The sequence below is a fragment of the Schistocerca piceifrons genome, chromosome 1 (genome assembly GCF_021461385.2).
Source record: "Schistocerca piceifrons isolate TAMUIC-IGC-003096 chromosome 1, iqSchPice1.1, whole genome shotgun sequence".
Lineage (NCBI taxonomy): Eukaryota > Metazoa > Arthropoda > Insecta > Orthoptera > Acrididae > Schistocerca > Schistocerca piceifrons.
Window position 1 is genome coordinate 124,715,597 of NC_060138.1, and position 12,407 is coordinate 124,728,003.

The window sequence follows — 12,407 nt, forward strand, 5'->3', positions numbered from 1 at the left end:
GTTTTGATACAACGTTAAATATCTGTGTGAAACAAAGTAAGAAGTTGAAGTTGTATTGAATCATATTATTTTTTCGCTCTTTTCTTTTCTTACCTTCATTTCTGCCCTTTGCCCAGTTCCTGTCTTTGTTCTTTTGTTGTGTTTATGTTCAATGTATTCCATTTTCTCATATGATTCTTGTAGTCCAGTTTTAGCTGCAATTTTGCGAACTGTTTCTATTATGATGTTTGCATGTTTTGTGCTTAGAAATTATTACAATATCGCAGCAAAAGCGAGAAACTTCACACTGAATCTTACTCTTCTTTATCCTATATGGAATGCTTCGATGTATTTCTCTTGTAGTTCTTTATCCTACTCTCTCATGATCTTGTCTAAGACCAGATTGAAGAGAATCGGTGAGGGCCCACCGCCCTGCCGACCTCCTGGTTTGATTCTGAAGGGTTCAGAAATTTTTCCTATGAATTTAACTTCTGAAGTTGTGTCTGTAAGCATCTGTTTGGCAAACTGTCTGGTGATTTTGTCGATAGTTGCTTCTTTCATCATTAGGAATACTGTCTGCCTGCCTATGGAATCACAGGCCTTTTTTAAAACTAATGAATGTGAGGACTGTCTTTGATCCTGAGGATTGTTTTAAAATTAAAAATTTGCTCCACATATGATCTACTTTTTCTGAACCCCACCCGGTACTTGCCAACTGTGTTTTGCTTAGTCTTCTACCTCATTCAGTAGAGCTTTGGATATAATTTTGTATGTGACTAGAAGCAGAGATATGCCGTGGTAATTTTTGATGTCTGTGCTACCTCCTTTCTTACGCAGCAGATGGACTATAGTTGTCCAGTATTCTTTCTTTCTCCCAACAAACTTTAATAATCTCATAAATGGTTTCAGCTGCGTGCTTCCCTCCCAGTTTCCACACCTCAGCTACTATACCATCTTCATCTGGTACTCTGTTGTTTCTCAGCTGGCCAAAGTATTATTTAATATGATGCAATGATGGTGGTTCTGAAGGCGAGTTTTCCCTTTGAGACAGAAAATTAGTCATTAGTTGGTTCCTTACCATTTAGAAAATTCTTAAAGCATTTTGCTACTAACTCACAGTTGTCTTTGTTACTAGTAATCAGTTTGCCTGTTGAATCTTTGAAGTTGTATTGAATCATATTATTTTTTTGTTCTTTTCTTTTCTTATACATATGCTATATGTAAACTGAATGAGTTATAGACACCGCCAAAGGTAAATTAGTGAGTTATTTTGTGGCAAGGACAAGTTTTGATACATCGTTAAATATCTGTATGAAACAAAGTAACAAATATGCTCTTCAATTTATTAATTCCTGCATCTTCACTCTTTTGTTTTGATAAGTGGTAGCATACGGACATATGCTTGGATCTGTTGTACCAGCATTATTAAAAACGTGTATTTCAACCCTTCATTAAAAAGTGTTATAATAAGTTATTAGAAAAGCAATATTTGTTTGCGCAGTTAAGAGGTCAACTCCTACCTGTTCACCATTTCACTCACTGTCGTGATCCTGCATCAAGGTGCAGACAAGAAGAATTTATGTGGTATCCGAAGAAGTGTTCCTGCATCGACATTGTCACAATCAAGGCTAAACACAATGAAATTAATGAGAAGCAGTACGTAATGTAAATTACGTTTATTGACCTTGAATGTCCTGATATTAAAAGTCTGTTGATACTGGTATCAGTTAAATTATAAATTACCTTCAAACTTCTTTCAACTATTCTTTCCAATCAATTTTTCCAATTATTCAAGCAATTATTAATCCATTTCCATTACCACGTAACTATTCAAAGTGAACATTCACCAGCTTGTTTCCTCAATATTTCTTATTTGAAAACTTTGTAGAAGTCTCTAGTGTTCTATTGTCTGACATTTGTGTCTATTTCCTTCAATCATTTTGTATCATACTGTCATTTCTCTATTCGAATTATTATTAGTAGCATTACTATTTTCAATACAATAATTCCAATCCCAAAGAAAGCAGGTGTTGACAGATGTGAAAATTACCGAACTATCAGTTTAATAAGTCACAGCTGCAAAATACTAATGCGAATTCTATACAGAAGAATGGAAAAACTGGTAGAAGCCGACCTCGGGGAATATCAGTTTGGATTCCGTAGAAATATTGGAACACGTGAGGCAATACTGACCTTATGACTTATCTTAGAAGAAAGATTAAAGAAAGGCAAACCTACGTTTCTAGCATTTGTAGACTTAGAGAAAGCTTTTGACAATGTTGACTGGAATACTCTCTTTCAAATTCTAAAGGTGGCAGGAGTAAAATACAGGGAGCGAAAGGCTATTTACAATTTGTACAGAAACCAGATGGCAGTTATAAGAGTCGAGGGGCATGAAAGGGAAGCAGCGGTTGGGAATGGAGTGAGACAGGGTTGTAGACTGTCCCCGATGCTATTCAATCTGTATATTGAGCAAGCAGTAAAGGAAACAAAAGAAAAATTCGGAGTAGGTATTAAAATCCATGGAGAAGAAATAAAAACTTTGAGGTTCGCCGATGACATTGTAATTCTGTCAGAGACAGCAAAGGACTTGGAAGAGCAGTTGAATGGAATGGACAGTGTCTTGAAAGGAGGATATAAGATGAACATCAACAAAAGCAAAACGAGGATAATGGAATGTAGTCAAATGAAGTCTGGTGATGCTGAGGGAATTATATTAGGAAATGAGACACTTAAAGTAGTAAAGGAGTTTTGCTGTTTGGGGAGCAAAATAACTGATGATGGTCGAAGTAGAGAAGATTTAAAATGTAGACTGGCAATGGCAAGGAAAGCGTTTCTGAAGAAGAGAAATTTGTTAACATCGAGTATAGATTTAAGTGTCAGGAAGTCGTTTCTGAAAGTATTTGTTTGGAGTGTAGCCATGTATGGAATTGAAACATGGACAATAAATAGTTTGGACAAGAAGAGTATAGAAGCTTCGAAATGTGGTGCTACAGAAGAATGCTGAAGATTAGATGGGTAGATCACATAACTAATGATGAAGTATTGAATAGAATTGGGGAGAAGAGGAGTATGTGGCACAACTTGACAAAAAAGAAGGGACCGGTTAGTGGGACATGTTCTGAGGCATCAAGGGATCACAAATTTAGCATTGGAGGGCAGCGTGGAGGGAAAAAATCGTAGAGGGAGACCAAGAGATGAATGAATACACTAAGCAGATTCAGAAGGATGTAGGTTGCAGTAAGTACTGGGAGATGCAGAAGCTTGCACAGGATAGGGTAGCATGGAGAGCTGTATCAAACCAGTTTCAGGACTGAAGACCACAACAACAACAACAACAACAACAACACTATTTTGCCAAGCAATATGGGTGGGGTGATAAAACAAGTTGCCACCAGAAGTGATCCTCATTTATTTACATTTGTTGCATCTACTTTTGGAAATTAACCACACATGATCACAAATGAGTTATCTATTTCATGTAGTACAGTGGAGGGCATCATAGCCATACAGTTGTTATGCTGGAAGAACTTGTCTGTTACAGGAGGGGTATGGAAAAATGGCATATCCTAACATGGAGTTCAATCTTGCACCCTCCCCACAGAAAGTTTGGACTTTGATCTTGATTTATGAAGACCACTAATGGAACATTTAGTATTTAACTATCGCTATAACTAGAGATGATAACAGCATATTCCAATTGCATACAAATATTTGTATATTCCTTGACAGGAGTAGAATGCTGACAATACCAGTTTCATATGTTATTTGATGTAACAGAATGCATAGAACACACACCAGCAACCTTCACTTTATTTAAGAATCTGTGGTGCTTGTTTCTAAATTACAAATTCATCAGATGCCCCTAATGCTTTTACAAAAACACATGGGACCTATATTTACAGGTGAGTAGCCCTAGGGAACATATCATATGTGTTGACCTAACACCCAAGCTGTATAATGATAAATTTGCAAAATTCAAAACTCGTGCTTGGAGTTTCTCAGTGAAGTGATTCCAAACCAAATTGTGGCTGTTTCCTGCTGTACATAATAAACATTCTGTATACATCGCAGTCATGATATTTTCAGGTTGACATATTAAGATACAGACAGGCACAATTAAAAGACACTTACACATACACTTTCAGCCATAGCCTTCATCAGAAAAAGAGAGAGAAACACACACCACTCATTCACACACACAAGCGCACCTCACACACACATGATCATCAACTCTGACAACCCCAAGCTGCCGGAATTGGTGGTTATGTGTGCATGAGGTGTGTTTGATTGTGTGAATGAATGGAGTGTGTTTCTCTTTCTTTTTCTGGTGCAGTGGGACACAAACCACCTACACATCATATGTTTCCTTATGAATCGGTAATGCTACTCACTGCGCTAAACCGACCACAAGACCTAGATGACTAATGGTAGCATCTTAGATCTCCTGAAAGTTTTAATCATAGCTATGTTACTAACTGAAATTTAATTATGACAAAATGTACCAAGAACTATGGATTTTTCACGGATCCTCAATGTGATGTTGCCTTCAAATAGCATACGACATTTCTCTTCATTTTATTAAAACAAATCATACAATTAACTATGGGTTTTGGAGAGATGCTCAATTTTCTGGTGCTCAGAAATGGCATATATACATATGGGCTTCAATTGAAAGCCAATAAATTGCCTCGCGGCACTCTACTACATGGATATGGCATGCATGTGACATGGGTGGCCATCTCAGTGGGCAAGCTTCATATACACATTCAGAATAATATTGTTCTGTGTGTTTAGAAAGACTGCCCAATGTGCTATTCCACGCCATGGTGCTAAAATGCTCAATGTATGAAAGCATGGTCCATGTGCCAACAGCTTAGGCTTTTTCTATCTTGCAGCCTTTAATATTGTGGTAAATGGACCTCTCTTGTGAAGGACTACCTCAATAAGTATACCAACAATCCTGTGATTGCCCGTGCACCGTAAAATAATCTTGAATGAAAGCCAATCTTTCAGGCTATTCTGGCTCAATCAAAGCAAGATGCTCCTTCAATACAAATAAATGGTATTACTTCATGGTTTATAGTGTAAGAAAGTCTCTCCTACCTTGCCTTTTTTATTTGCATTCTATATAGTAACTCCCTGCCTTTATTTCCAAAGAAGCCTCTGTCAGCTCTTTTGTCTTCACTCCTTGCCTACTCATTTATTTTTGTTCTGTATTATATTTACTTCAAAGTTTGTCCCTCTTACAGCCCATCATTTATTTTTATCCATTTGCTTTAACAACAGGAAAAAAATTCACAAAAATGAGTTAACCACTGCTGTTGGTCTGCTGTGAACATATGCAGAGCCCATATCTTGTGCAGACCTTCTGATATCCCAAGGGCCATTCCATCATGAAATAAATTGTTGGGACACAGTGTTTGACAAACCTGACTACCACGATTTAGATTTCCCATAATTTTCATACATTAGGTCAGGCAAATGATAAGATAGTTTCCTTAAGAAAGTCACAGAGGAATTTATTTCCTTCTCTTGATCAAATAAGATAGTTTCTTTAAGAAAGTCACAGAGGAATTTATTTCCTTCTCTTGATCAAATAGGTAGTATATAATAACTATGGTGTGTGTCAACAGGACACAAAACTTTTAACTGCCATTCAGAACGATTCTCTCCATACGAATCCTTGGCTACATCTCCAAAGACCACCGTGATGATGAGATATTATTAAACTCTGCATCCATCCACTGCATGTGGCAACTGTAATTGATACCTTAGAGGTTACATCCAGTACAACATATTTATCTGGAGATGTTTCCTTGACTGTTACTAGTATGTTTTCTTGCTTGTATCTTGCAGCAGATCTACATAATTAACAGAAATACGTAGAAATACATGTACCATCTGTCTTGAATCTCTTCTTTCTATACAAAGTCTGTCATTCTTATACAAATTTGTAGCAACAGGACACACACACACACACACACACACACACACACACACACACACACACACACACTTGTTTATTTCATAATTACCTTCTTGATGGTTCTGTTGTGATCGAGTTGCATGCAGAAGAGACCAAGTAAAAATGGAAGTATTTGGTTTCCCACTGGCATCCACTGGAGACTCTTTCTGGCACTTGCTGGATACATGGTCATCTGTAATTGATACTGAATTTGGACTCAAGTTCTGTAAGAATTAGAATTAAAAATGAAGATATAGGAGATCAAATATCATTACTGTATGATAAGGTAGCAGAAAATGTGAAAAAAATCGCTACCTGCAATTGCTGACTCATTGTATGTACAAGATGTTTTAACAGTTGTATTGCTGCATGTTAAAATATTTGTTTGTTGTGTGGCTACAGAAATTTTATTTCTCTCTTTTCATATAATGGCTGATAATGAAAAGGATGTGTGATGCCTTTGAAGAGAGGATGAGCTGTCAAATATCAGGTCACAAGCTGTAACATGCCAAAGGGAACTGTCCTTTAGAGCAATGATTACATATTGTCCCTGTTTTCTCCATGTGATTTTTACTGACAATTTGTAACTTTATGTTAATGGAGTTGGTTTTGTGTGCAGTCTTATTTTACCAGACTGGCTTGTTTGTTCAAATATGCAAAGACTGTAATGACAAAAAGTTCTTATTGAAGACTGGGCGATAATGAAGTAGTTGCTCTTGTTTTGCATGTTTCGAATTATGTGGGAGAGACGGAGATTAAATTTTTCTGAAAAATAATTTCAAATTATACTACATGCTGAAGCCTGGAGGGAATGCCTGAGCTGTACAACAAAAGGTTGGTGAATTATTTAGGCAAGACAATTTTAAGAGAGAAGAACTTGTTTTGATCTTATATATTAGTTCTGAACCACAGACCTTGCCATTGATGGGGAGGCTTGTAGGCCACAGTGGCACAGGTAGCCATACCGTAGGCACAACCACAATGGAGGAGTATCTGTTGAGAGGCTAGACAAACATGTGATTCTTGAAGAGAGGCAGCAGCTTTATCAGTAGTTGCAGGGGCAACAGTTTGGATGATTGAGTTATCTGGCATTGTAGTATCAACCAAAATGACCTTGCTCTGCTGGTAGTGCAAACAGCTGAAACCAAGGGGAAACTACAGCAGTAACTTTTCCTGAGGGCATGCAGCTCTATTGTATGGTTGAAAGATGGTGGCATACTCTTGGGTAAAACATTCCAGAGGTAAAACAGTCCCCTATTTAGATATCCAGGACGGGTCATACTCAGGAGGATGTCTTATCAGGAGAAACAAAACTGGCATTCTATGGATCAGGGCATGGAACGTCATATCCCTTAATTATGGCAGCTAGGTTAGAAAATTTAAAAAGGGAAACAGATAGGTTGAATTTAGATACAGTATGAATTAGTGAATTTCGGTGGCAGGAGGTACAGGACTTATTGTCAGGTGAACACAGAGTTACAAATACAAAATCAGATAGAGGTAATACAGGAGTAGGTTTAATAATGAATAAGAAAATAGGAACACAGGTAAATTACTATGAACGCACTACAGTAGCCAAGATAGACATGAAGCTCAGATCCACCACAGTGGTAAAAGTTCATATGCCAATTAGCTCTGCAGAAAATAAAGAAATATATGATGAAATAAAAGATATTATTCAGATAGTTAAGGGAGATGAACATGTAACAGTCATGGGAGATTGGAATTCGATAGTAGGAAAAGCAAGAGATTGAAAAACAGTAGGTGAATATGGACTTGAGGAAACAAATGAAAGAGGAAACCATCTGACAGAACTTTGCACAGAGCATAATTTAATCTTTGCTAATATTTGTTTTAAGAATTCTGAAAGAATGCTGTATACATGGAAGAGACCTGGCGACATCGGAAGATTTCAGAGTGATTATATAATGGTAAGACACGGGTTTTGGAACCATATTTTAAATTGTAAGACATTTCCAGGGACAGATGTTGACTTCAAGCTCAATTTATTGGTTTTGAATTGTAGATTAAAACTCAAATAGCAAAAAGGTAGAAAATTAAACTGAAAGAACCAGAGGTTGTTAAGAGTTTCAGAAGAAGCATTAGGGAACAACCGACAAGAACAGGGGAAAGAAATACCATAGAAGAAGAATGGGTAGCTTCAAGAGATGAAACAGTGAAAGCAGTGGAACATCAAATAGGTAAAAAGATAAGGTCTAGTAGAAATCCTTGGATAACACAAGAGATATTGAATATAACTGATGAAAGAAAAAAATATAAAATGCAGTAAATGAAGCAGGCAAAGGAAATACAAATGTCTAAAAATTTAGACTGGCAGGAAGTGCAAAATGGCTAAGCAGGAATGGCTAGAGGATAAATGTAGGCATTTAGAAGCATGTATTGCTGGGGGAAGATAGATACTGGCTACCGGAAAATTAAAGAGGCCTTCTGAGAAAGGAGAAGAATCTGTACAAATATCAAGATCTCATATTAAAAACCAGTCTTAAGCAAAGAAAGAAAAGCTGAAAGGTGGCTATACAAGGGAGATGAACTTGAGGTCAATACTATACAAATGGAAGAGGACATAGATGAAGATGAGACGGGAGGTATGATACTGCAAGAAGAATTTGATAGAGCACAGAAAGATTAAGTCAAAACAAGGCTCCAGGAGTAGACAACATTTTGTTAGAACTACTGAGAGCCTTGAGAGAGCCAGCCATGACAAAACTCCCCCATCTGACATGCAATATGTATGAGACAGCCAAAATACCCTCAGACTTCAAGAAGAATACAATAAATCCAATTCCAAAGAAAGCAGGTGCCGATAGGTGCAAATATTATCAAGCTATCAGTTTAGTAAGTCATGGTTGCAAAATATTAGCACGAATTCTTCACAGAAGAATGGAAAAACTGGTACACGTTGACTTTGGGGAAGACTAGTTTGGATTCCGGAGAAATGTAGGAACATGTGAGCTAATACTGACCTTGACGACGTCTCTTAGAAGGTAGGTTAAGGAAAGGCAAACCTACATTTATAGCATCTGTAGACTTAGAGAAAGCTTTTGACGATGTTGACTGGAATTTTATCTTTGAAATTCTGAGAGTAGCAGCGGTAAAATTCAGGGAGCGAAAGGCTATTAACAACTTGTATAGAAACCAGATGGCAGTTGTACAACTCAAGGGGCATGAAAGGGAAGCAGTGGTTGAGAAGGGTCTGAGAAAGGGCTGCAGCCTATCCCCTATGTCATTCAATCCATACATTCAGCAAACAATAACGGAAACAAAAAATATTTGGAGTAGGAATTGAAGTTCAGGGAGAAGAGTAAAAACTGTGAGGTTTGCTGGTGACGTTGTAATTCTGTCAGACAGCAAAGTATGTGGAAGAGCAGTTGAATGGAATGGACAATGTCTTGAAAGGGAGGTTTCAGGGTAAATCAGATGATGCTGAGAGAATTGGATTAGGAAATGAGACACTTAAAGTAGTAGATGAGCTCCATTAGTTGGGCAGCAAAATAACTGATGATGGTCAAAGTAGAGATGATATAAAATGTAGATGCAACGGCAAGAAATGCATTCTGAAGAACAGAAATTTGTAAACGTCAAGTATAGATGTAAGTGTCAGGAAGTCTTTTCTTAAAGTATTTGTGTGGAGTGTGAGAATATATGGAAGTGAAACATGGATGATATGCAGTTTAGACAAGAAGAGAACAGAATCTTCTGAAATGTGGTGCATCAGAAGAATGCTAAAGATTAGATGGACAGATCACCTAACTAATGAGGATGTACTGAATAGAATTGGGAAGCAAAGAAAACTGAGTAGAAGAAAGGATCATTTGGTAGGCCACATTCTGAGACATCAAGAGAGATTCTGAGACATCAAGAGATCACCAGTTTCGTATTGGACGGAAGTTTGTGGGAGTAAAAATCATAGAGAGAGACTAAGAGATGAATATAGTAAGCAGATTCAGAAGGGTGTAGGTCACAGTAGTTACTCGGAGATGAAGAGGCTTGCACAGGATACAGCAGCATGGAGAGCTGCATCAAACCAATCTTGAACTGAAGACAACAACAACAACAACAACAACGTTAGTTATGTGCCACTAAGTGACAATTTAATTAAAGTATGATGACAGATAAATAGGAAGTTAGTCAGTCTTATCCCTGCTCTACATATCTTAACATCTCTTCCTTCTCATGCTGTAGAAAGCTGAACCTGCAATCTAAAAATGGAAATAAATATAATAAGGCAATGTAGAATTTGGGTACAAAGTAGGAAACACAGAACTGTGATACATTTTCTATGCTGGTTGAACTGTTATGTTGTGTTCAAAGAACTTGGAGGAGATAAATTATAAAGTGTAAACTTCACCCATGACATGACAAGTACCACAGATTTATCTGAAGGCATATCCTCAGCTGTTATTAGTGTGGTTTTGTGCAGCACATGTACATCACTAATGGGAATCCATACACCATTTATCAAGAGCCTCTCCATTCTACACAAGATCTGTCATTCTTCTAAAATTGTATAGCGACTGGAACTCTGAATTACAACAGGGCTTCAGCTCCTGCTCCCCCCCCCCCCCCCCCCCAAAAAAAAAAAAACACCACTTGTTTATTGTTTATTGCAATATTAATTCATTACCTTGGTGGTTCTGCTGTGACTGAATTACGTGTGGAGACCGGTCAAATACGGTAGTATTTATTTCCTCATTGATGTCCACTATAGACTCTTTGTGGTATTTGCTGGATACGGGGTAATCTGCAATTGGTAATGAATCTCCATCTTTGGACCCAAGTTCTATAAGAATTAAAAAGCTAAAATAAACATACAGGATAACAAAAAATCACTACTTTGTGATAACTGTGGCAGAAGGTTATCTAAGGCTTCAGACATCTGTTTGACAAGAAATGGAAAGAGTATGAGACATACATATGGTAGAAGATATCCAAAAACAAAATAGCTTTCTCATCTAATGTTGGAAGAATACAATCAACAGCAAATGTCATTTGGGCTGGATAAATTCTGTGCAAATCAGTTACCTTGTATTTGGAATTCATACAAAACATCAGTGGCTGATAAGTTATTCTTAATTAGTTCTACACTCAATCTTTTTAACAAAATGTATGTAGTCATATTTTCTTCCCATTTTCTGCCAACTCATTGGACTTTCTCATTCTGAATTTACTTTCTGGAAAATAGATAAATGTCAATACTCAACAGAACTGTATGTATTGAAAGCTAAGAATATATTCTATTTTTATCTCAATCTAGTGTATGAAGCCTGCTTCCAGATTGCATTAGATGTAATTGTTTCTGCAGGTGAAATACAGGCTAGTGGGAATATGGTACATGGTTCCCATGTACAACAAACATCCTGTCACTCTGTGCAATGGTTATGATAAAATTTGAGCAGAAAAACATTAAAATAAGTGACCACAGTGCTCCAACCTGAGTATTTCTGTTCATGCACAACCTTTAGATTTGTTCTTATCAGTGATCACTGTATGACCAACTATTGCCATTGGTTCCCCATATTCATTTCCCATTTTAAATTTTGTTGTGTTTGGTAACAGGGTTTCATTGTCAGGCCCTGGATTGAGTTTCTATCTGCTGAAGTTGGATCCCTTAATCTGCATTGCATATACTGGAAACACTGAGGCCAATAATCACCACACTTCAATACAATACTGACAGACATACACTATATGATCAAAAGTATCCAGATACCTGGCTGAAAATTACTTACAAGTTATTGGCGCCCTCCATCAGTAACGCTGGAATTCAATATGGTGTTGGCCCACCCTTAGCCTTGATGGCAACTTCCACCCTTGCATATATATGTTCAATCATGTGCTAGAAGGTTTCCTGGAGAATGGCAACCCATTCTTCAATGAGTGCTGTCCTGAGGAGAGGTATCAATGTCAGTCAGTGAGACCTGGCATGAAGTCGCCGTTCCAAAACATCCTAAAGGTGTTCTATAGGATTCAGGTCAGTCCATTACAGTTATTGTCAGGCAACCATCCCGTGCATTATGAACTGGTGCTCGATTGTATTGAAAGATGCAATCGCGATCCCCAAACTGCTCTTCAACAGTGGGAAGCAAGAAGATGCTCAAAAAATCAGTGTAGGCCTGCGCTGTGATGGAAATGAAGTCCCATGGCTCTTGACAGAGCATAGGCGAACAATGCGGAAGAGCCACACCGCCGTACTAGGCAAGGTCCTAATGGAGGTGGTTTGCTGTTGCCTTCCTCTGACTGTAATGGGGATGAATGATGATGAAGAAGATATAGCAACCAAAACCGACTGCAGAAACGCCTTGGGCTGCGGACCGGAGCCGCCAGGCGGGGAAGCCGCCGGTGGTGGAGCACGCACCACCGGGTAGACACAGGACGAGTCGGGCGACAGACCAACGACAACCGACCACGACCGACTATGACCAACACAACAAGGAAGAGA

General features: G+C 37.9%; 1 protein-coding gene across 10 annotated transcripts in view; it reads right to left on the bottom strand.

The window, feature by feature from the left end:
- Positions 1 to 12,407, bottom strand: part of LOC124804623 — a 170,140-nt gene that overhangs the window by 116,261 nt on the left and 41,472 nt on the right. For 7 of the 10 annotated variants that reach the window (XM_047264842.1, XM_047264857.1, XM_047264873.1 and 4 more), the window contains exons 3-4: positions 10,593 to 10,748; positions 6,018 to 6,140 (exon numbers count right to left, since the gene is read on the bottom strand). In XM_047264842.1, coding sequence (XP_047120798.1) covers positions 6,018 to 6,140; positions 10,593 to 10,748 — 279 coding nt within the window. Of the gene's footprint in view, positions 1 to 6,017; positions 6,172 to 10,592; positions 10,749 to 10,990; positions 11,124 to 12,407 lie in introns of those variants that run through there. The other 3 variants (XM_047264888.1, XM_047264881.1, XM_047264906.1) reach the window with 3 other exon arrangements.